The sequence below is a fragment of the Ruditapes philippinarum genome, unplaced genomic scaffold (assembly GCF_026571515.1).
Source record: "Ruditapes philippinarum isolate M1 unplaced genomic scaffold, ASM2657151v2 ctg1211_1_1_1_1, whole genome shotgun sequence".
NCBI lineage: Eukaryota > Metazoa > Mollusca > Bivalvia > Venerida > Veneridae > Ruditapes > Ruditapes philippinarum.
In genome coordinates, this window is record NW_026866456.1 from 282787 (window position 1) to 305318 (window position 22532).

Sequence of the window (22532 nt, forward strand, 5' to 3'; positions counted from 1 at the left end):
TATATTCTATTTAGCACAAGCTAGTGCTTTTGACATGAATTTTTTGGCCGGGAGCAAAAAAACAGAGAGAAAAAACATTGTATTAAATAAAAATCAATCTTTACTCTTTATGTCGAGATATTAAGTGGAACAAGTTTTATGTAGTATATTGTGAACAGTTTAATGGTTAATTAAATTGACATATTTATGTAATTAACTGTGATCAAGTTTTAATTGTCGTACATCTTTTTACTTAACGGGACTGAATATGTTATTTCATGTTTACAATACTGAAACATTTTGCCTGAGTGGACAAACATCTTAAACAAGCAGTCTTAATTATGCTGGGTCATATTTTAATGCCCTGATTAATAAAAAAGTCAAACAAGGGAGATAATCAAGATTGTTTATATATTTTGTGTAATTTTTCTCAAATGATCCCAACAATATAGTAATTTAAGAATAAGTGAAGCTGCCTGCTATATGTTCATTCTGTACAAAAAATATTTAAAACAAAACACATGAAAATATTTATTATTTGTAAATGGGGTTACGGGATAGTGGGGTAAAATGTTGAGATGGGGGGTATCATGATAAATTGGCTGTGTGACTGTGTTGCCCAACTGAAAATGGAACTTGAAACAGGTGTCTAATGTTAGTTTAATAGATTTCAGCATCTAAATACTAAAAGAATTTAAAAAATAGGCAGAATTGTAAAGTGTGGTCAAATTGTACCATAGTTCGAAAAAACTTCATTTAGCCATTGTCCAATCTACTAATAATCATGCTGATTTTGCAGTTATTAATTTTAATCTAAATATATAGAACTGGCATTTCTTACTGAAAAAAATATAACTACCACTTTATTAAGCTTGTATAAAAGTTAATAATCATGTGCGTTCAACCTTCTTACAATTTTTTTAAACTGGAAAATCAAGAGGGAGGGACCAAGAATCTTTGGCCTCTATAATTGAATGACGGAAAAACCTGTGGGCACAATAATTGAATTTCTATTCATATGAGCGAAAAATGATAAAATGTTCCTCATGAATTCATGAAACATCTTGCAGACATGACCTAAGATATGACTGGGATATGATATATTGATATGACTGGAGTTTGATGATATTTATTTCGGATGCCATAGGATGGGATAATTGTATGGAGGGATTGGTCTATATTTTCTGCTGTAATTTTGGAAGCTGATTTTAAAAATATTTGGTGCCGAAAAGCATCCATGATTATTTGAAGCTTATGTGATTCTTTTCATTCGACTGATTATTTTTTAACATTTAACCTTTAACCCTCTGAATTTGTATAATGGACTTGCCATTCTTTAAAATTGGATCAGTTCATTTGAAGTTTGAGGGATTTTATTAACAAAATTCAGAAGTTGAGCTGCCAATTTTATAGAGCCTCGGGTCAGACTACATGTACATGCACTGACTCCAGCCTGGCTCTATACTAGTCAGTAGTGGCAAAGCCTTATCACTATCTGTTCCAGCAGGGGAAAGGTTGTTCTCAAATAATAATTAAATTCTGTAGACTGAATACCGTTCCTTTTTCAATGTATGCATAATCGAAGTATTGTGCAAGATGGTTAAGTTAAGGTACTGCTTATTTAGAAATAATATACATGCATATAATATTATTGTATATAAGATTTACAAAATGACTTTTAATCAATTTTTATTATATCATGCGTTTTAACAATTAAAGCTTTTAGGGATAATAAATCCCTGAGTCAATTGTGTAAACGGTTTTCTTGTTTATTTTTCAGGAGTTCCAAGTGCCACAACCTTTGACTGGCATACAGACACCGTTCAAGGAATCCCAGTTTCCATTCTCAGTTAGTAATTTTTTCCTTCTCTTTATATCAGTTACATATTATAAATGCCATCATATACTATATTGCTCAGCTATTTTAAGTTCCACTTTCTGAAAAGAAAAGTGAAGCTTTTGCCATGACTGCTTTTTTGTTGGTTAATATTAATTTTCTGAGATTCTACCAAAGCTATTGATAATTCACTTTATACTTAGTTAACATGTTCATTATATAAACCCTCACCTCTGTGAGATCAAATCCCGACAGGGACTTTGGATCTTTCATGTGAGGAAGCTATCCAGCTAGCTTATGAAACGTCGTTGGTTCTACTCTGGTGCCCGTTCGTGCCTGAAATAATGCAAAGAAGGGCACTTGAGGTCTTCCTCCACCAGTAAACCTGGAATGTCGCCTTATGACCTATATTGTGTCAGTGTGACGTAAAACCCAATCAAACAAATAAACAAACAACATAATATAAACTGTGCATCATTTCAAAAGGGCAGATAATTTATAAAATTAATTTTGGCAATGTTGTATTTCCTTTTCAACAGATAAAATTGCAGGACTCAAACCTGCACATGCAGTCAGAACAGGCTAAATTTTCACCTTCATATCACCTAAATTGATAATGGACTGTTCCGAAAACGGAAGTTCAGCCTGTTCAGGTCAGATCACTGAACAGACTCAGGAGGTGAAGGGTGTAATGTTTGACAATGCTAAAATTGTGGTCAACACTATATATAAATTCAAAGCTATGCTTGCTTGCCTTGTTAAACAGCACTGAAGCCCTAGAAAGACACAGTCTCTGCCATTATGTAATAGAGATCTTTTTATAGCAGGAATGTGCTTAACTTGTATGTAATCATTTGATTTGCATTGTTTGAATTTCTTTCAGGACAAAATACAAGACAGGAAAGACTTGAATATCAATGGGAAGAGTAGCAAAGGTAATTTGTTGTTGTCTTATACAAGTTTGTTAAATTCTTGGCTCAATTACCAGGGCTTCAGTTAGTGGAAGTTTTGAAGTAATTTACTCATCAGTCTTTGGTTTTGGCTTGTGACTTCCAAAATATAATGCTTTTTCTTCTTTACCTATATAATGTGACTTCCAATGGGAGAGACTTTGCAGTCTCTGACTTCCAATTTTTTTTAACTTAATTGAAGTCCTGAATTACAAGTCGTGTAATGGTTTGTTTTCTATTAAAGACCAATTCCATGGCCATTGTTTAATTATATATCCAAAATGACCTTTTAGTAACTTTGTATGAATATCATAGGTAAAAACCAAAGTGAAGTTATTTACCTTCTGGCTCAATTTATATTAAAGTAATGGTACATGATATTATATGACTAGACTTTCTTTGAGGCCGTTCACAATTATTATTTCATGAAGGAGACTAAAGGGGCTTTCCACCTCCACTCCCCTTGAATTGTGAAAATTGTTAAGTCTATTTTATTTGTGAAATGCAAGAGCAATTGCTCTTGAAATACTGAAGTTTTTTTCCTCTTGTGAAGGGAGAAGCGCAGGATATGCAAATTGGGGAAAAACATTGTGGGAAAAAAAGGTTTCTCTCTGTTTGATCCGGACAAAAACAAAACATTCAAATAACTCTGATTGTAAATAAGTAATAAATATTTTAGGGTAAGAGGTGATCAGAAGCAACTAATTATACAGTAAAATTTAGTTGAAAATATATGTTATACTGTTTTTATGGCAGTAATCAAGCAAATATTGGATTGCGGCAGTGGCATTTTTGTCAAGTGTGAAACTTGCATTTTTGAATTGTGAAGGGGCTTTAATAAGGCCCTTGACAATATAGTGAACAAAAAAACCAGCCCTGAAAAAATGTAACTGACAACAACAACAACAGTAGCTGCGGCATCAATTTAAGGTTGACAAAAGGTCTTAGATAATGTAGTTTTAGAGGAGATTTTGAGTTCTTAACATCTTATGGCATTTATGCTGAACGTGCAGTTTTCCATTTTCCACTGGACATCTGTTCACGTAAAGTAATATATTACACTGTATATATATGTTTTCTATATATGGGAAAAAAATTAATGTCTTTATTGATCAATGGCAAAATAGTCGTTAATTGTTCATGGAAAGGTAAATGACATATGTACCTTTAAGAATTAAGGTCATGTTAGTGCAGTATAACCTACTTTCTAGGAAGTCAATGGCACCTGGCACGTGGTTAGTTCATGAAAGGGGAAGATGGATTGTTTCTAACAGGCACAAAGTTACAAACCCTAAACTCAAAATCCTTGATGAAACTGTATGAACAAAAGATTTTTCTATCTCCCTAAATATTTTTTGTAAGGGTATGAAGTCCTGAATTTATCCATCTGTCATTGTTCTTTTTCCATATAACCATTTTTGTTTATAGACAAAAATTCATAGATATAACCACTATCAAAGGGTGAAGTTTCGGGTTGATTGAGGTCAAGGTCAAAGTCATTTCTGTTAAAAATAGATTTTTGGTCTTTACACGTTTCTTTTACAAATATTTTAGATATTTGATAATTAAACAATTACCATTGCCTAGGCAAATATTTATTGTTCTGAGGTAATACTTGTCCATTGTAGGCATTAGTGCTATATACTTTTTTGCAATTCTTGCAGCACTTTATTATGAGGGAATATTTTTTAATGCACAAAGTTGACATATCCATAAACCAACTTTGATGCAATGTATCAGAAAAGTTTCATCCTAATATTTGTAGGGAAACTATATACCATTGTAAATTGCTATATTTCCTGGTAACATATTTTATTATTCAAAGAATCATGCATCAAACATTATCAAATGACTTTTCAGTCATTGAGGTAGGCCATTAATAAGCCCTTTCTTTTACAAAATTAGAGAATGAAATTACCAGTTTGTCGCCCATTGTATGGCACCATGGTCAGTCTGCATATCTTTGCAGTTTGACAACTGGCTCTATGATTGTTGGACGACTTCAAAACGTAAATTTTCATCCTGACATCCCCAAAATGGATGATGAAAAGTTCCAAAAATGGAAACTTAATAACAAGTGCATTATTGAAATTGAGAAGGTTTAACATATAAAATGTTAGTGTTTTGTGGAAAGTGTAAAAAGAACAGAAAAAAGTCGTTTGTAAGGTAATTATTCATATATTGGCTTCAGGTTATCTTGTTATTCAATAGTTGGTTAAACATGTGTCAAGGTTGGTGGTCTAAAAATAGAGCAATTCTTAAAAAATTGTAACTTTTCAGGGAAGTGTTTTTTTTTATTAGAATGCAAGTATTTCCTAAAACTAAGATTTAAAATTGTTTTCTGTTACTTTACAATTACAATCAAGTTTGAACTGGTTATTTACAGCATTGTTTACAAGTTTTTTTTATAGTTGATGAATTACGAGTGTACAAATATTTAAAACCATTTGTTTGTATTGAAACAATACTTGAATTCATGAAGTATCAATCCATAATTATTTAGGCTAGTAAATAAAAAAGTATAAGCGCTGAGTGTACAGATATAGAAAATGTCACATATGCCAGTCTGAACTACTGTGCAGTCTGACACCCGACTAATGTTGCTACTAAATTTCTTTATTTCTACATTGAAATCCTGTCAGCTTTTAATGAACTGTTCTTAATGTCAATGCAGGAAAAATCCATTCTCAATTTTAAGGGTTAAGAATTAAAAATGTTTATTTATGGAAAAAAACAAACCAAAAAAACCCACCAAAATAATTGGACAAGTCTTTCATTTGAAGCCCTGGGCAGAAGCCAAAAAGTATTTGTATATGTTGCTACTGAAAAATCATGGTAAAAACAATAATGTTTTTTTTAACCGACATAGTGAAAATTAAGTTATCGTTGTTGAACATCTGTTTATCTTAATGTCCGTCTTATTGTTTATATTTTGTTCGAAGGTTATACAGTATAATAAAAACACTTCCTTATGAAAAAGTGGTTTAGATTTATTACACAATTTTATGATGCTGTTTTGTTCTACATTTTATTGATGACATTAAGTAAAATATATTAATTTTTTGCTTGACTGTTTGAAGAAAGGGAGAGCTTTTGTTCTCGCCCAGGCCTTGGTGTCAGGCTTTTGTTAATATTTTTCATGCAAGTTGGGTTCAAAACTACTGAATGGGTTAAAACTTCATACACTTTGATTAGAACAAAATAGAAAGTCACTGTCCAAGGCCTGTTACTCTAACATGGATTTTGACGGAATTATAGCCCTTTTTGAACTCTGAAAATTCTATCATTATGTTATCCAGGCTCTTGTTTTACTATCAGGCACTGAGAATTGATGAGCGTGCTGTCCTACCTAAAGCTCTTGTTTAATTTAAAACTCATATAGCTTGCATTTCATTTATAATGCAAAACTTTGCAAACTGTCACCTGTATATGTGAAAGATAATTTATTGAGACGTTTAAATCATATACTTGAGATTTAATAATAAAATTGGAAGTTAAGTTGGCAGAGCAGTCTGGTTAATATATAAATCTTTTTTTTTAACTGCCATTGCTTAGGAACAATTAAGGACTTACTACGAAACAGTGATATATGTATATTTCCCATTAAGTACAACTTAAATTATATACCAACATCTTGAAATGAAAAGTAGTTTTGATGGCCAATTTGTCGGCAAATGTGGAACATGTATGTTGATTATTTGTCAGAAGTCAATTTGTCACCAATTTGTCAAGATGCTAATAAATTCATGCACTGCTTGTAAATTCTGTTAAGTATGATCAATTGAATGTTAATTGTAGAAACACACTTTAACACAGTATTTTAAGCTGTTCTTTGAAGACTGGCGCAGGGATTGATGGATGATATGAAGGTTAAGTTTTATGTAACAGTTATGTTTGTTTCTGTCATCGTTAATTGTCAATTATAGTAAACCTGTAGAATTATTCTTGCTGTAATTTGTTCTATAGAAAAAGTTAAAAATGATCTCAACGGCCAATGTCTGGTGTTCTTATTTTTGCAATTAGTTGTTCTCAATAGCCCTGGTAAAGTCAGTCATTTTCGGAGATAGTTGTTCTATCAGTGTAGTAGAAAATGATCTCAACAGCCCTTGTAAGGTGTTATAATTCTTAGAGATAGTTGTCTATCAATGTAGTAGAAAATGATCTCAACAGCCCTTGTAAGGTGTTATAATTCTTAGAGATAGTTGTTCTATCAATGTAGTAGAAAATGATCTCAACAGCCCTTGTAAGGTGTTATAATTCTTAGAGATAGTTGTTCTATCAATGTAGTAGAAAATGATCTCAACAGCCCTTGTAAGGTGTTATAATTCTTAGAGATAGTTGTTCTATCAATGTAGTAGAAAATGATCTCAACAGCCCTTGAAAGGTGTTATAATTCTCAGAGATAGTTGTCTATCAATGTAGTAGGAAATGATCTCAACAGCTCTTGTAAGGTGATATAATTCTTAGAGATAGTTGATCTATCAATGTAGTAGAAAATGATCTCAACAGCCCTTGTAAGACATTTTTTCTTGCAATATTGCACAAATAAAAATTTCGTTAGTCTTGCAAGCAAAGAAAATCAGTTTCAATACAAGCTTTCTTAAACAAAGAAACTGGTCAAAAGCTAACAAACTAACTAACAAACTAACTAACAAACAGTTGGGTTCAACACACACTGCTCTCTATATATTTTAAAGTAGCTAGAGAAATTTTGAGAGTAGCCAAAACTGATGAAATGCTAAGTTTTTGACACTGTTTTGTTCTTGATTCAAGGAAGTACATTTTGAATGCCATTTTCTTTGGTATAATTTATTCAAGAATTGTTGCTGTTGTCTGATGGCATTTGGATCGGCATTTGTAAATGCATATATGAGCCGCGTCATGACAAAACCAACATATGGGTTTGCGACCAGCATGGATCCAGACCAGCCTGCGCATCCGCGCAGTCTGATCAGGATCCATGCTGTTCGCTTACCAACTCTATTACAAGTAGAGAAACTAATAGCGAACAGCATGGATCCTGATCAGACTGCGCGGATGCGCAGGCTGGTCTGGATCCATGCTGGTCGCAAACCCATTATGTTGGTTTTGTCGTGACGCGGCTCAATTATGTTGTTTATAAACAGGCAGCTTTTTGATAAAATAGAAGCTGTTAACATGTGATTGATCAGTGGTAATTATTCTGATACTTTAATCATCACTTTACATAATAACTTAGCAGTAATAATTTCTGGTTTCTTATTAGTTGTAAATATAGAAATTAATTTGATCGATTTGTTTCTATAAGTTGTATGAAATGAAAATGATGAAATTAATTTCCATAGAATTAATTTTGGTGTCAATTTACTAAATGTAGGTCATAATTTGTTTAACAAGTTGTAAATATAGAAAAAATTAAGGTAATAATTTAGTAAATATATTTTATTTATATAAATTGTTATTGGTGCTAATTTAGATAACAATTTTATTAATGTTTTATATATAGAATCAGACAAACAATTGAATGTGTAATATTCATCGCTATTCTTGTCTCGATGTTTCACCGCCAATAAACATAAAACATGTGGTAAAAAATGGATTTATGTGATTACATTATGAATAAGTAAATAAGTTATTTAAACAACATACATTTACATCAAAGCATTCTGTTTTGATTATAGTTGCTGTTTTGAAATAGAAAAAAGTATGTGCTTCTTTCATATTAGTATATCATAAATCATGTGTAAATAATGTTACGCGGAACTTTTTTTTTTTTTTCATGCTAACCATCCCCTCCGTCCATTTGCCAATCTTACTGTAATTGTCACAGTGAACTGCAGCTCTCAACTGGTTGTGATAATTTTCCAAGCTGGTAAAAACCCATAATATTCTAAATTCCGGGAGCAAGCTTACGATTAGTAAAAATTTTATTTCCTACCTTGATCTAAAAATAGATTTTTGATTGCATATAAGGTAGACAACTTTTGTGTCCTTATTTGAAAAACATTACATACCTGAATGATTTCCCTTGTGGTAGTTAAAAAAATCAATGGAATTGCTTGTAAATCGAATTCTGTGTAGTCGAGATTTAATTACTAAAGTCCCTTAGGTATAAGAATAAAATTAATGAATAAATGTGTGAAGACTAAGAAATTTTATACAAGTGTTATTATGATATTTAAGTGAAAAAATTCTTTACACTTCCTTAACCTTTTAAAAAAAAAAACTTGAAATATACATGTTTAAACTGCATGTATATTAAATTAGCTTAAAGGGTAATGGATTTTCATTGGTCAGATGGTCAGAGTACATACTGTGTCAGACTTATCAAATACCTGAGATGGTAGTTTAAGCCCAGAGAAATTCTTGAAAACCTCGGACCTTGGTCTCCAAAGAAATATTTTGAACATATTAAGAAAGAAGTGGCATTGAGTCAGCCACTCCTGAATCATAACTCATATTTTCATTGGCTATTGTGACTTCCTGCTACTATAACACATGATTGTAATATATGTGATACAGAATCTATAGTAGTATGTCCAAATATGGTAATGGTAGTAGGCATAGCTTTAAAAAAAAGAAAGAAAAAAACATTTTACTTGGCTATCTTAACATTGTTGGGTCATGTGTAACAGATTGCCAAAAGTTAAAACACATTATCCATGTAAACCTTAAACTTGCTTGAGAGAAAAGTGATTTGCCTTTGCCATCAGTATATAGCCTGGCCAGCCAACATGCATGTGCAGTCAGACCAGGGTTTGTACCATATTGCTAGCTTAATTTGATGTAACATTATTTAAATGTGTAAAGACTGTTTGAAATTCAGAAGGACAAATCCATTTCACAAATTCAGTAAATTTAGAGTTATAGCCCCTGACTTGAAGAGTTTATCTCAGAAGTAGGTTGAAACAGCTTAATGTATCAAGACGAGACAACACAGTTACCAGACAGAGGACTTGTTTAAGTTTGCAGATTTTGGCACTATTCCAATTCCTGCCCAGACATGCAGCCATTATTCTGTGAGAGTTTAGTACTTCAGGATTGAAGGCATCTATTATTATGTTAGAATCGTCCTTAATTTTGTCTGTCCAGACTGTCTGAAAACGTAGACATACTGTTATATATTAATTTCTGTATCGTTTTTTTCTCTTATTTGATATAATAAATGTGATTGCTTTAATTTGACAGTATCAGACGCAGCATCACTCTGTGCGGCATCTTCTCCGTAATTTATAAAGGTGATACGTTTATAGACGTGTTTGTTTATTGAACCGTATCTAGACTTTATTAGACTGAAATACTTGATAAAAATTTATTGTACAAAACACTTGAAATATTTATATATATTCCAAGAGTCAGATTTATGAAAAAAAGAAAGAATGAAATTCCTTACAGAGGATCGAACCCTAGACCTTATGATCACAACATATACATTCAGGAATTTTGCTAAATAACTAAAAGGCTGTTGAAAGTGATTTGTATATTTTGCTCAAAACAAATAAGAACAATACAGACGGTACTAAAGCTTTAATAATGTCTGAAGTTACTTTTAGGCTGTTTTTCCCCCCACAGTATCAAAGCTTCACATTTAACATGAAAACACTTAAAATAGAATACAATGTTTGTTTTTGATGTTATTAAAAAGCGTTTATAAAGCCTGCAAGATAGGAGTTTTGTTTTATTATGCTCCCCGAAAAAATTTCGGGGGAGCATATAGTCGCCGCCTTGTCCGTCCGTCCGTCCGGCCGTCCGTCCGTCCGTCCGTCCGTCCCCTTTTCTTGTCCGGGACATAACTTTGAAACAACAAGAGGTATCAACATGAAACTTTGTAGGTAGATAGATCTCATTAAGTAGGTGTGCAGTGCACAAGAACCGTAACTCTGCCTTGCCTAATTTTTGAATTATTCCCCTTTGTTTATTTTTACACTTTGAACTTTGTCCGGGACATAACTCTAAAAGTATAAGAGGTATCAACATGAAACTTTGTAGGTAGATAGATCTCATTGAGTAGGTGTGCAGTGCACAAGAACCGTAACTCTGCCTTGCCTAATTTTTGAATTATTCCCCTTTGTTTATTTTACACTTTGAACTTTGTCCGGGACATAACTCTAAAAGTATAAGAGGTATCAACATGAAACTTTGTAGGTAGATAGATCTCATTGAGTAGAAGTGCAGTGCACAAGAACCGTAACTCTGCCTTGCCTAATTTTTGAATTATCCCCCTTTGTTTATTTTACACTTTGAAATTTGTCCGGGACATAACTCTAAAAGTATAAGAGGTATCAACATGAAACTTTGTAGGTAGATAGATCTCATTGAGTAGAAGTGCAGTGCACAAGAACCGTAACTCTGCCTTGCCTAATTTTTTAATTATCCCCCTTTGTTTATTTTACACTTTGAACTTTGTCCGGGACATAACTCTTAAAGTATAAGAGGTATCAACATGAAACTTTGTAGGTAGATAGATCTCATTGAGTAGGTGTGCAGTGCACAAGAACCGTAACTCTGCCTTGCCTAATTTTTGAATTATCCCCCTTTGTTTATTTTACACTTTGAAATTTGTCCGGGACATAACTCTAAAAGTATAAGAGGTATCAACATGAAACTTTGTAGGTAGATAGATCTCATTGAGTAGGTGTGCAGTGCACAAGAACCGTAACTCTGCCTTGTCTAATTTTTGAATTATCCCCCTTTGTTTATTTTACACTTTGAACTTTGTCCAGGACATAACTCTAAAAGTATAAGAGGTATCAACATGAAACTTTGTAGGTAGATAGATCTCATTGAGTAGGTGTGCAGTGAACAAGAACCTTAACTCTGCCTTGCCTAATTTTTGAATTATCCCCCTTTGTTTATTTTTACACTTTGAACTTTGTCCGGGACATATTTCTTAATGTATAAGAGATATCAACATGAAACTTTGTAGGTAGATAGATCTCATTGAGTAAGTTTGCAGTGCACAAGAACTGTAACACTGTCTTGCCTACTTTGGAGTTATTGCCCTTTGTTCATTTTGACACTTTGAACTTTGTCTGGGACATTACTCTAAAATTATAAGAGATATTAACATGAAACTTTGTAGATAGATAGGTCTCATTGGGTGGAAGTGCAGTGCTTAAGAATCATTACTCTGCCTTGCCTTATTTTGAAGTAATTGCCCTTTGTTTATTTTTACTTTTTGACTTTTGTCCTGGACATTACTTTAAAACTATTAGAGATATCAACATGAAACTTTGTAGGTAGCTAGATGTAATTGGATAGAACTGCAACGCTTCAAGAACCTAAACAAAGCCTGGTCTAATTTTGGAGTTATTGCCCTTTGTTCATTTTTTTTATACTTTCCTGTGTCCAGAACCTTCTCGGGGAGCATCACCCGGTTCAACCGGTTCTTGTTTTGAAGTTCGTTTAATCAAATGAAGCTCTGGAAAAGTAAAAACCATCACTTCCATGATTGATTACTTTGCTAGTGCAGGAAGAATAATAAAAAAAAACCCTATCGTGCAATAAACATAGAAATATGTTTTGAATTCAGCTCCTTTAGATTTTTTCTCTGATTATTTATATAATGCAGTAGTGTGATAAATATATTTCCTTCTACAAATCTGATAATGTAGTGAAACATGATAAGGAGGTCCTTTTGAGTGGCAAAGATGATATAGAAAAGGTATCGGAGATTGTAACTAGCCGTTTTATGATGTAAACAAAGTAATAGACCTATTTTCTGGTTAAAAAACCAAACAAAAACAAAACAATCCAACAGGACTGTGTTACTAAATTGATTTGTTGCAAGCTTCCTGTTTAAGGATAATAGGCAGACATTATGTTCATTTTCAGCTTCATCCGCCAGTATAATAAATTGGTATAATTTTGCCGGCTTAGTGAATGATATTGTTAATGATTTTATGATGATTTATGATTAGTATGGAAGATTATGATTAATGATAATTATAATATAATACTATAATCATTGAAATGAAGTTTGATAAAAATCAGGGATGTTGCGAGATTTATTACGTAATTTGATTATTACCGTCTGTTGCCATGTTTGCAGGTTTGAGCGGAATAGATAATGTGAAAATTTGTTATTTTGGACACTTTTGTACTCTTTTCACTGTTATGCTGAATTAAAGAGTTATGTTGATGAAGTTAATGATGATAATGGTGTTGATGATTGGTTATCACACTGTATGTGTTAATTATCACGATAACAAGGTTTGTGAAGGTAGTGTTGATGATGATGATGATAGGTGATGATAACAAGGTTTGTGTTGGTAGTGATGATGATGATGATGATGATGATGATAGGTGATGATAACAAGGTTTGTGTTGGTAGTGATGATGGATGATGATAGGTGATGATAACAAGGTTTGTGTTGGTAGTGATGATGATGATGATGATGATGATGATATGTGATGATAACAAGGTTTGTGTTGGTAGTGATGATGATGATGATAGGTGATGGTAACAAGGTTTGTGTTGGTAGTGATGATGATGATGATATGTGATGATAACAAGGTTTTTGTTAGTAGTGATGATAATGATGATGATGATGTTAACAAGGTTTGTGTTGGTAGTGATGATGATGATGATGATAGGTGATGATAACAAGGTTTGTGTTGATAGTGATGATGATGATAATGATGATGATGATATGTGATGATAACAAGGTTTGTGTTGGTAGTGATGATGATGATGATAGGTGATGGTTACAAGGCTTGTGTTGGTAGTGATGATGTTGATGATATGTGATGATAACAAGGTTTTTTTTTTGGTAGTGATGATAATGATGATGATGATGATGTTAACAAGGTTTGTGTTGGTAGTGATGATGATGATGATGATAGGTGATGATAACAAGGTTTGTGTTGGTAGTGATGATGATGATGATAGATGATGATAACAAGGTTTGTAACAAGGTTTGTGTTGGTATTGATGATGATGATGATGATGATGATAGGTGATGATAACAAGGTTTGTGTTGGTAGTGATGATGATGATGATGTCAGATGATTCTTCAGCTGACAGAGTTTATAGTGGTAGTGATAATATATTTAAGTAGGGGGATTGATTATGTTATAACACAATGAATTTGTTGCTGATGATTATGATACTACTTATGACACTTTTGATATATAAGATTGTGAAAATGGTGATTTAATTATTATAGATTTTTATGTTCTTTTTCAGATCTGAGGAAAAGTTTGTCAGAAATGAGTGTGACTCCTAATGAGGCGGTTAAAACAAACGTACCAGAGGAAATTCAGGGGCTAGATTCCTCCAGTAGTAGCAGTGATAGCAGTAGTAGTGAAGGTGAAGATGATGACGATGATGATGACAGTAGTGTAGCTAATGATCATCATGATGAGGGCTTTGATATAGATGGAATAATGGAGACCGGGGAACACCCAGCAAATAGGTAAATAATTATATCAATGACGTTTTTATTTCAATGTTTCAAGAAGACTCTGTCATACAGATCTAAGAGAAGATAATTAATGTTACTCCGCTGAACCCGATACTCTGCTGTAATCATTACCTGTCGTTTCTGTTTTGAAAAAAAATTCTGCTTTGTATTTGGACATTTTAATTTCTTATTAAAGTTGAAGGAATTTCAGTATCAAAGTACTTCAAGTAAGCAACCGAAAGTTTCGAGTTTTTGTCATACTGCTTGAATTACAAGCCAACCTGTTTTGTTACCTGAGTGTCATACATCTCCTGTTAGAAATAAATAAAAAAGTAGCATTGCTTCAAAGTCAGGTCTCTGCATATATTGCCAAGCATAGATTAGGTTTACTTCAGTGTAAAAATTTTTTTTCCTTTTTAAAATTATCTTCTTGTAGAGCAGATTTTGTCTTCGTTAAGATATACTTTGTGTCAGAAAGAGTAAATTTATCAGAAGTACAAACTGAGAAATAAAAAGCCAATGATAAAATTGGAAGTAATTTACCGAAATGATATTTCCTACAGTAATTTTCTTTTGGACATCTTCCCATTAATTTCATTTTTAGAGAATTGAACAGGTCAGTTCAAAGATTTATTTTATACGCGCGTCTGCAGGATTCATATATTTATGGCGATTTTATAATATTTTCTGCATTTCAATTGTAATGCTGATTAATCTCTTTTGTATCGTATATAACAGTCTAATATCCTACTTGTTCATTATGCTGATTTATGACGGAACTAAACTGTCTGTAGATGATAGTGCTTATTCCGCTGCCAAATTTCCATTTCAACAAGTCTCGTGAAAGTGAAAAACTCACTCGCTAACCGATAGATTTGTTTTAATTATCATGTTTTGCTCTCCAAGGCTGTTTAAAACAAATTTTCAGACTTCTGTATGGGATTTGTTTTAATTATCATGTTTTGCTCTCCAAGGCTGTTTAAAACAAATTTTCAGACTTTTGTATGGGAATATGCGAGTGTTTCTTCTTTTTTGTGTGTTAGGAAACCAGAGTAATGAATAACAGAAACCGTTTTATAATTTTGTTATTTCCATTGATTAAGTCAGACACAAAGAAGATATTATATGTGCTCAACAGCAGTATTACAGCTGGCACTCAATTTATTATGTTGTAACATTGTTACATAATATGCGACAGGTCTTATCTTTAAACAGTGATCACATAAAGTAGCCTCTTCAAATATTTGAAATGTTTTTCTTGAAACGTCCCTTACCTCGTTGACTTTGAGTCATTGTATCCTTACAGCTATGGGTTTGAATCTCGCTATGAATTTTGGATTCTTTTAACTTTGGGTTCTTTTGAACGATTTTTTTTAAACTTTGGATTCTTTTGGATTCTTTCAAACTTTGGATTCTTTCGATTCTTTCAAACTTTGGATTCTTTTGGATTCTTTCAAACTTTGGATTCTTTTGGATTCTTTCAAACTTTGGATTCTTTCGATTCTTTCAAACTTTGGATTCTTTTGGATTCTTTCAAACTTTGGATTCTTTTGGATTCTTTCAAACTTTGGATTCTTTCGGATTCTTTCAAACTTTGGATTTTTTCGGATTCTTTCAAATTTTGGATTCTTTCAAACTTTGGATTCTTTCTGATTCTTTCAAACTTTGGATTCTTTTGGATTCTTTAGGATTCTTTCAAACTTTGGATTCTTTCAAACTTTGGATTCTTTAAGATGAGGAATTTACTAGTATTCAGATAGCTTTAACATGGTTGGAGTAACTCAGGTGCCCACTGGTGCCTGAAATAATGCATGGGGGCGGACCTATGATCTTCTTCCAAATGGAAAAGTAGCTGTATGATCTTTCTGAGACCTGATTATCTGTTAGGAAGTTTGTCAGTTATGTCTGTGTTGTAAGGAAAATGATCAGTATGTGCACAAGAGGTTCCATAATACTGCTGCCTTATTGGTTTATGATGTATTGAATTACAAATTTATGATGGAAGTGAAAAGTTTATGATGAATTTCATGACAGCAACAATATCAATTTTCATTGTGACAGTTTGATAGGGATAACAATAGTTAATGATAGCAAAGATGATTGTAGCTTGTGCTGATCTTGTCTGATTTATTGTAAAGTAAGTAAGTAAGTAGATGTAGTAACTCGTTACTATGATAAGTATTATATCATTAATCATGTAATAATGTATTATGATAAGTGTCAGTTATACAGAAGTTTTTTGTTTGATATTTTTACAGCAGTGAGGCAGCAAAACCTACAGTCACTAGCAGCCAGAGTTCCAGTGAGAAAAGAAGACCGAATATAGCAGAAAAGGTGAGCAAAGTAGTTATAGATGATTCACTGAAAAACACTGTTAAGAAAAAGAATAGGACTGAATTTGGAAATCTTACTTACTTCATTGAGGTCAAAAGCCTAAAACATAAAATTTGGAAAAGTGACGGACATAAAATGGAAAAATAATAACTATAAAGAACTGTTTCATCTATCTTTCCTGAAAATGTAACTGATCAAAAAGTCTTTAAACAGATGGGCATAATGTCACTTTAAGTTGACTAAAGGTTAAAAATCCTTAACCATATTCCAAGAAAAGGAAACCTTGTTTTCAAGAAAAGAACTAATAGCATTTCATGAAGCCATGGTCAGATGTGACATTTTGTCTAGTGGTTTTATCGCTTCAGCTAATGTAACATGATGTATATCTTGTATTTTACACAATGATCTAGTTTATGATAAAGTGCAAGAAGAAACATGTTTTAGATCTTATTTTCCCTGCTTTGTACGACCATTTTAAAACAAGATTTCCTTGTAAATAGCTTGACATTTAGCAGCTTCAGAGATTAAGAAACGGATGACATTTAAATAGGGAAATGCTTTACAGGATCCCCTGGTCTCTTGGTTATATATAAATATCAAGTCTCCGTGGCTTGAAAATGTAAAGCTATTTTTCACTTGCCATGATTATAGCTTAAGCACATTAATATGATTTAATATAGATTACAGGGAGGAAGGGGAAAAAACATGTTATTTTTCTAGATCATGATTTTAGTCATTAGGAAAAATGTACAAGTCACGTCCCAGTGGGTCAAATAAATGACTGTGTATAACAGAGTAAAAGAGCTTGAAGGATCTATACATACTATTTTGAATTCTTTTCATCACTTGAAATGAAAAAAAAATAAGCAAACAATAATGGAGTGGTATTCTCAAATTATTTTAAAATCAATTTTTGGTGCGATTCTTAGCCTTATTTAATTTTCGGTGCTATTCTTTGCCGGTATAGAGATAAAAGCACTTTTCGGTCATTTTGCAAAATGAAAATTATTATTCTTAAAAACCATCTTGAGAAAATGATCTGAAATTTTATAACAGAGTTATTTGTCAATGCCTTCATCAAATGAAAGACAATGCTTGAAACAAAATATTTCCATTCCCTTCATGTCAAGTAACCTCAGTGGAATCCTTTTAAATGGTCAAATACGAGCTTGAAAAGGGTGCTTCGATAGTAAGACTGTTGGCCTATGGTTACATGAAGTGAAAACTCTGTATTGATTTTAAAAGGTCTCCCAGATTATTTTATGATATTGTATTAATATGTATTTAATTATCCTTATTTAAATGCTTAAAGGTGCATTTATGATTTAAATTAACTACAGGCAATGAAATAATGTTCTTAAATAATAGTTAGCTGACAAATTCCATATTTTCATCTTGATATAACCCAAAATTCTTAATGGATCATTCCCAGAGTTGAAAGGTGGACAAGTTCATTTAAGAATTTCAGAAGGATTGTAGAATAAGCTGAGACATATTGTACAGTGCCTGCTAGAAATTTTATGACAGTAATGCCAGTCAAGTAGTCAACATAATTATTGATAATGTCAATTGATTGCCTGACAGGGAATGGGGTGAAAGTCCTGATAATGTGTGTGTACTTTAAGATAGTATTGTAGAAAATTGTCAGAAATCATTTGTAAGTAGTTAGATAAGTTGATGACTGATTAGCTGGTTAGTCATTGTAAGTTTATAGTGATAACTTACCTCGAGGTCAAAGGTCATGTTATTGATGTTTTATGATGAATTATGATGATATCATAATTATAGGAACTTTTTTTTTAAGACTTTAAACTGTCAAAGGAACTTTTTAACAATAGCCTATTATTATAGGTAAAATACAATACATCACATTATGTTATAGAATACATGTATAATAATTGTTTTTTACATCAATATTTAAAATATTTTTCAAAAAAAGAAAAAAAAAACCCCAAGGAAACTTTAGTGTGTAAATTTGTACAAAGAAAAATTAGCATGTTCTTAAGCTTTAAAATCAACTGTCTCCCACCCCCATCCCCCCAATCCCCTACCCCCACAAATAATAAATGCATTGATAAAAAAATGATACTGTGATTTGGTTATGATTTATAGAATACTTTATAGTGACCAAAATTTTTATAAAGTTAATCAGCAGTTTTTGCTTATTCATTTGGTATCAACAATTTATTTTGTTTACTTTATAAATAATTTTTATTCTGCTTAAGAGATTGGGTTTATTCTAAATAAAAAAGCGTGGGATTTTTTGAGCAGGACATTATTTTGCAGAATTACGGTTATCAGTTAAAACCCATGTAAAATTTTGCCATTATCCATTAGTTGCGAGTCTAAATTGCACCTAGCGCAAGTACATTTTACCTTTTGTTTGACTACGCGCTTCAATTTCATCATGAATTTTTTTTCTCTGGATACAAAGGCATTTAGATAGTGTTTAACAAAAAAAATGTCACATTAAACCCTGACAGATAATTTGATAGTCTCTTGTGTTGATAAAGTATGGCGGCCCTACTAGAAAGAAAAGCCAATAAAATACATGGCCACTCTTTATCCTAACAGACAAGTATTTGATTTTCTATTTACATAACTATTTGGTGTGGAATTCGCTCTGAAGAACTAGTAAAGTGCTCGAATGTGTGTTTGTGCGTAATCTGTCAAAATATGTTCGGAATACGGTGAAATTATAAGATGATCTTTGTTGGCATTTAAATAACCTGATATTCCATGTATTGTGAAAAACCTATTTATGACGACTCATTCCCTACGTGGAAAATGAACTTGTCCGGTTTCTGTCAGACGCACATATTGAATCATTGGATTATTCCATTTGACTGATTAGTGTAAGTGAGGAAAATGTTATGGTTAACAGATTTCAAGGATAATAACGTGAAGAATGTGAAAAAAATTACTCAGGATGTTTTATCATTGTTTCAGGTGCCACCCCTCAGCACGGAGACCGCCGTGCAGAAGACTACGGAAGAGACCGAAAGTCACGGGTACGTTTTCCTTTTATCAATATCTGTGTTTACGTATTTATGTATCGTGTAGTTTAAGGTATACAAGTTTTGATCTGTGACCTTAAATCTTGCCACTATATCACAGTTATTTAAGGTTCAAAGGTCATGTTTTGGTGATAAATTATCTCAATTTAAAGAAGGCTATTAAAAATAAAAGGTGAAATGTATAAGCTGCCAGGCAGGGGTTAAGATTGCTATGTTTATTACATGTCTACCATGACTGTTCCATTTAATATATTCCCCCAGCACATGAATAATTGCATGTTTTCAACTGGTAGATAAGAAACATGCCCATGTCATGTATGACATTATAAGATTGAATGCTGAAAAGATAGTTTTAACTGAGAGGGAGAAAAACATTACATTTCCTGTAATTCAAGTTTTATACTCTATAATGGCCTAAAGATATGTTGCCTTTGATTAAAAAGGTTACTAATAAAGGGAATCAATAATTCTGTTCTATATTCGAAGTACTCATGATCATTGTGAGGTTGCCATGGCAAAAGAATTTAACAATAAGACAAAATAACAACTATCCCCTCAATTATTATGAAAGATATTCACTTGTTGAAATTTTGCTTGAAATAACACCTTTGTTTATTAGTCACCTCTTGTATAAACGGGTTCAGTTGTTGAATGACATTATCATAACCATTGTCATCTATTAGTCAACATTATCACCATGGTTATCCATTAGTCATCATCATTATCACCATGGTCATCCATTAATCATCATCATCTATGATATTTTTCATTCATCATCACAACCATCATCTTTATGACTATTCACCTTGTCGAAAAATTTTCTTTAATCATCATCACCTTTATCATCACAATCATTATCATCATCAACCATCACCTTTATCATCATCATCATTATCATCATCATCTTCACCTTTATCATCACTATCATCATCCTTTATGTTTCATCATCATCATCATCACCTTCATCATCATAAGCATTATCATCTTCATCATCATTTATATCATCATCATTTCTGTTGCATTTGATATTCATCACATAATATTTTGTTATTCCCTATGTTCTCGGTGAACTATTCTAGTAACTGTTTTACGTCCTAACATAACCTTTTTCATCATATCTTGTTACTACAATTGTATTTAGTCCATACGTCTTGGGAGTGACATTTTTTCGTCCAGACAGTTGAATGGATCAAAGGAGAATAATATTTACATACTATAAAATTATCTTTAATACCCATCAGTCCTTTAATGATTCTATGACAGGGCCAAAATATTGTAGTACTAGTTCATACTTAATAAGATAGATAAGTGTCTGAATTTAGTAAAGCAGTTCAATTTAATGTTTACAGAGGTGATAATTTTGATTTTGTGTTAATAATATGTCTTCTTTATCGTTTGCAAAGATATGAATTATTCAAAACTTTGGTCATTAGTAGCTTGAACCATAACCCTGCTAACCATAACCCAGCTAAATATCTGGAATGGATTAGTCCATCTTTCAATATGGACAAAACCATTCATCATTTATGGGGGAAATTTCAAAATAATTATACTTCTGAATATGGTTTGCACTGATCGCTTGGTTCACACTGGTCACATGGTAGGCAACTTGTCACATGGTCTGCTCTTATTGTATGGTCTGCACTGGTCACATGGTCTGCACAGGTCACATAGTAGGCAACTTGTCACATGGTCTCTGCACTGGTCACATGGTCTCTGCACTGGTCACATGGTCTCTGTACTTGTCACATGGTCTGATCTGGTCACATGGGTAGTATCAGTTGCTGCCAGCAGGCTTAAGGTAAATTAATAACAGGTCATCAGTAGAAATAGGTCTACTTGCACAAGAACGTCATCTTCCCTTAGAATTTAGTTCCAAATTCAAACCAGGACTATTCCATTTTGCAAATTCAGCAGCAAATAGGTAAATTGAAGTTTGTTCATATGACTTTTAAAGGCTATTTAGATTTTAGAGTATTTTGTTTAAGATATTTTTTCTCTATAAATTGTAGACTATAAAAGATAAATACCAGATAAATGTAATCATGTTTCTCAGTAGTCCATTCTAATAGTGCCCTGATTTTAACACTGTTAACAAATAATAATAAAAGCATTTGGGGGGCATAATGGGCCTTTAAGAATGTAGAAAACCTGGGTAATTACTTGTATTGATCTAAACAAAAGATGTTGCCTGGTAAATGTTTGGTTATACTAGGACATGTATTCATTATGAAGTTGTAGATTTTATTATATGACTTTGAAACAGCTTGATACGATATTTTAGGTGATATGATATTTTAGGCGATGAGAATTTATAAAATTGTGTACCTTGTACTTTTTTGTGGAAAGTAGTTATGGTGCAGTTAATAGTTGTGTCCTATTGATAGAAAGCTCATGAATTACCAGTACTTGTGTATTTTCTCTGCAAGCATGGTTAGTGGGGATGAAACAGTTGTGTATGTTTTTATCAGAACAGAACAGAAGTTTGTTTATCCTTACATTAAAGTTTACGTAGAGTTTGATTGCGCATAGAGTTACGACTTGAACTTTCTGTTATTTGTGGAACGCAGGGTACCAACACCCTGTTGCTATGCAGCTTTGGGGCACAGAATGTTGTTATTTTATGATATTCAAAAAGCAGGGAACCAGCAGTATGTTACATAAAGGTTTGTGAAGTCTTGAGTGTCTGTTTTCATCCTGCGGACAACACACACTTTAAAGATCTCTTTATTTTCAACTTTAGATTAAATGGTAAAGGCACATCTCTTTAATTGATGATTATGTTTGTAATGAAAGAATAGTATGGCACCTGTCGTGAATGCTTCCAGTGATATCTTGTTATGTCTAATTAGAAAGTATAGGTAAATTTGATGTGTAATTTAGAATCCCATGTCACTAGGTACAAAATTTAAAGAATGCTGCTGTTATTACGCATGTCTTACTCAATACAGAAATGCTGCTCGCATACCCTTGAAACGTGCCACTTCTCCGAAATGAATGATTGCAATGTTTATTGAATTTTAGCATAATT

The 22532-nt window shown here is 32.5% G+C and overlaps 1 protein-coding gene across 1 annotated transcript in view; it reads left to right on the forward strand.

The window, feature by feature from the left end:
• Positions 1-22532, forward strand: part of LOC132732547 (AF4/FMR2 family member 4-like) — a 105946-nt gene that overhangs the window by 22221 nt on the left and 61193 nt on the right. Inside the window, exons 5-9 of the mRNA XM_060719027.1 lie at positions 1760-1828; positions 2700-2751; positions 13934-14162; positions 16409-16484; positions 19434-19495. Of these exons, the coding sequence (XP_060575010.1) occupies positions 1760-1828; positions 2700-2751; positions 13934-14162; positions 16409-16484; positions 19434-19495 (488 nt within the window). The remainder of the gene's footprint in view (positions 1-1759; positions 1829-2699; positions 2752-13933; positions 14163-16408; positions 16485-19433; positions 19496-22532) is intronic.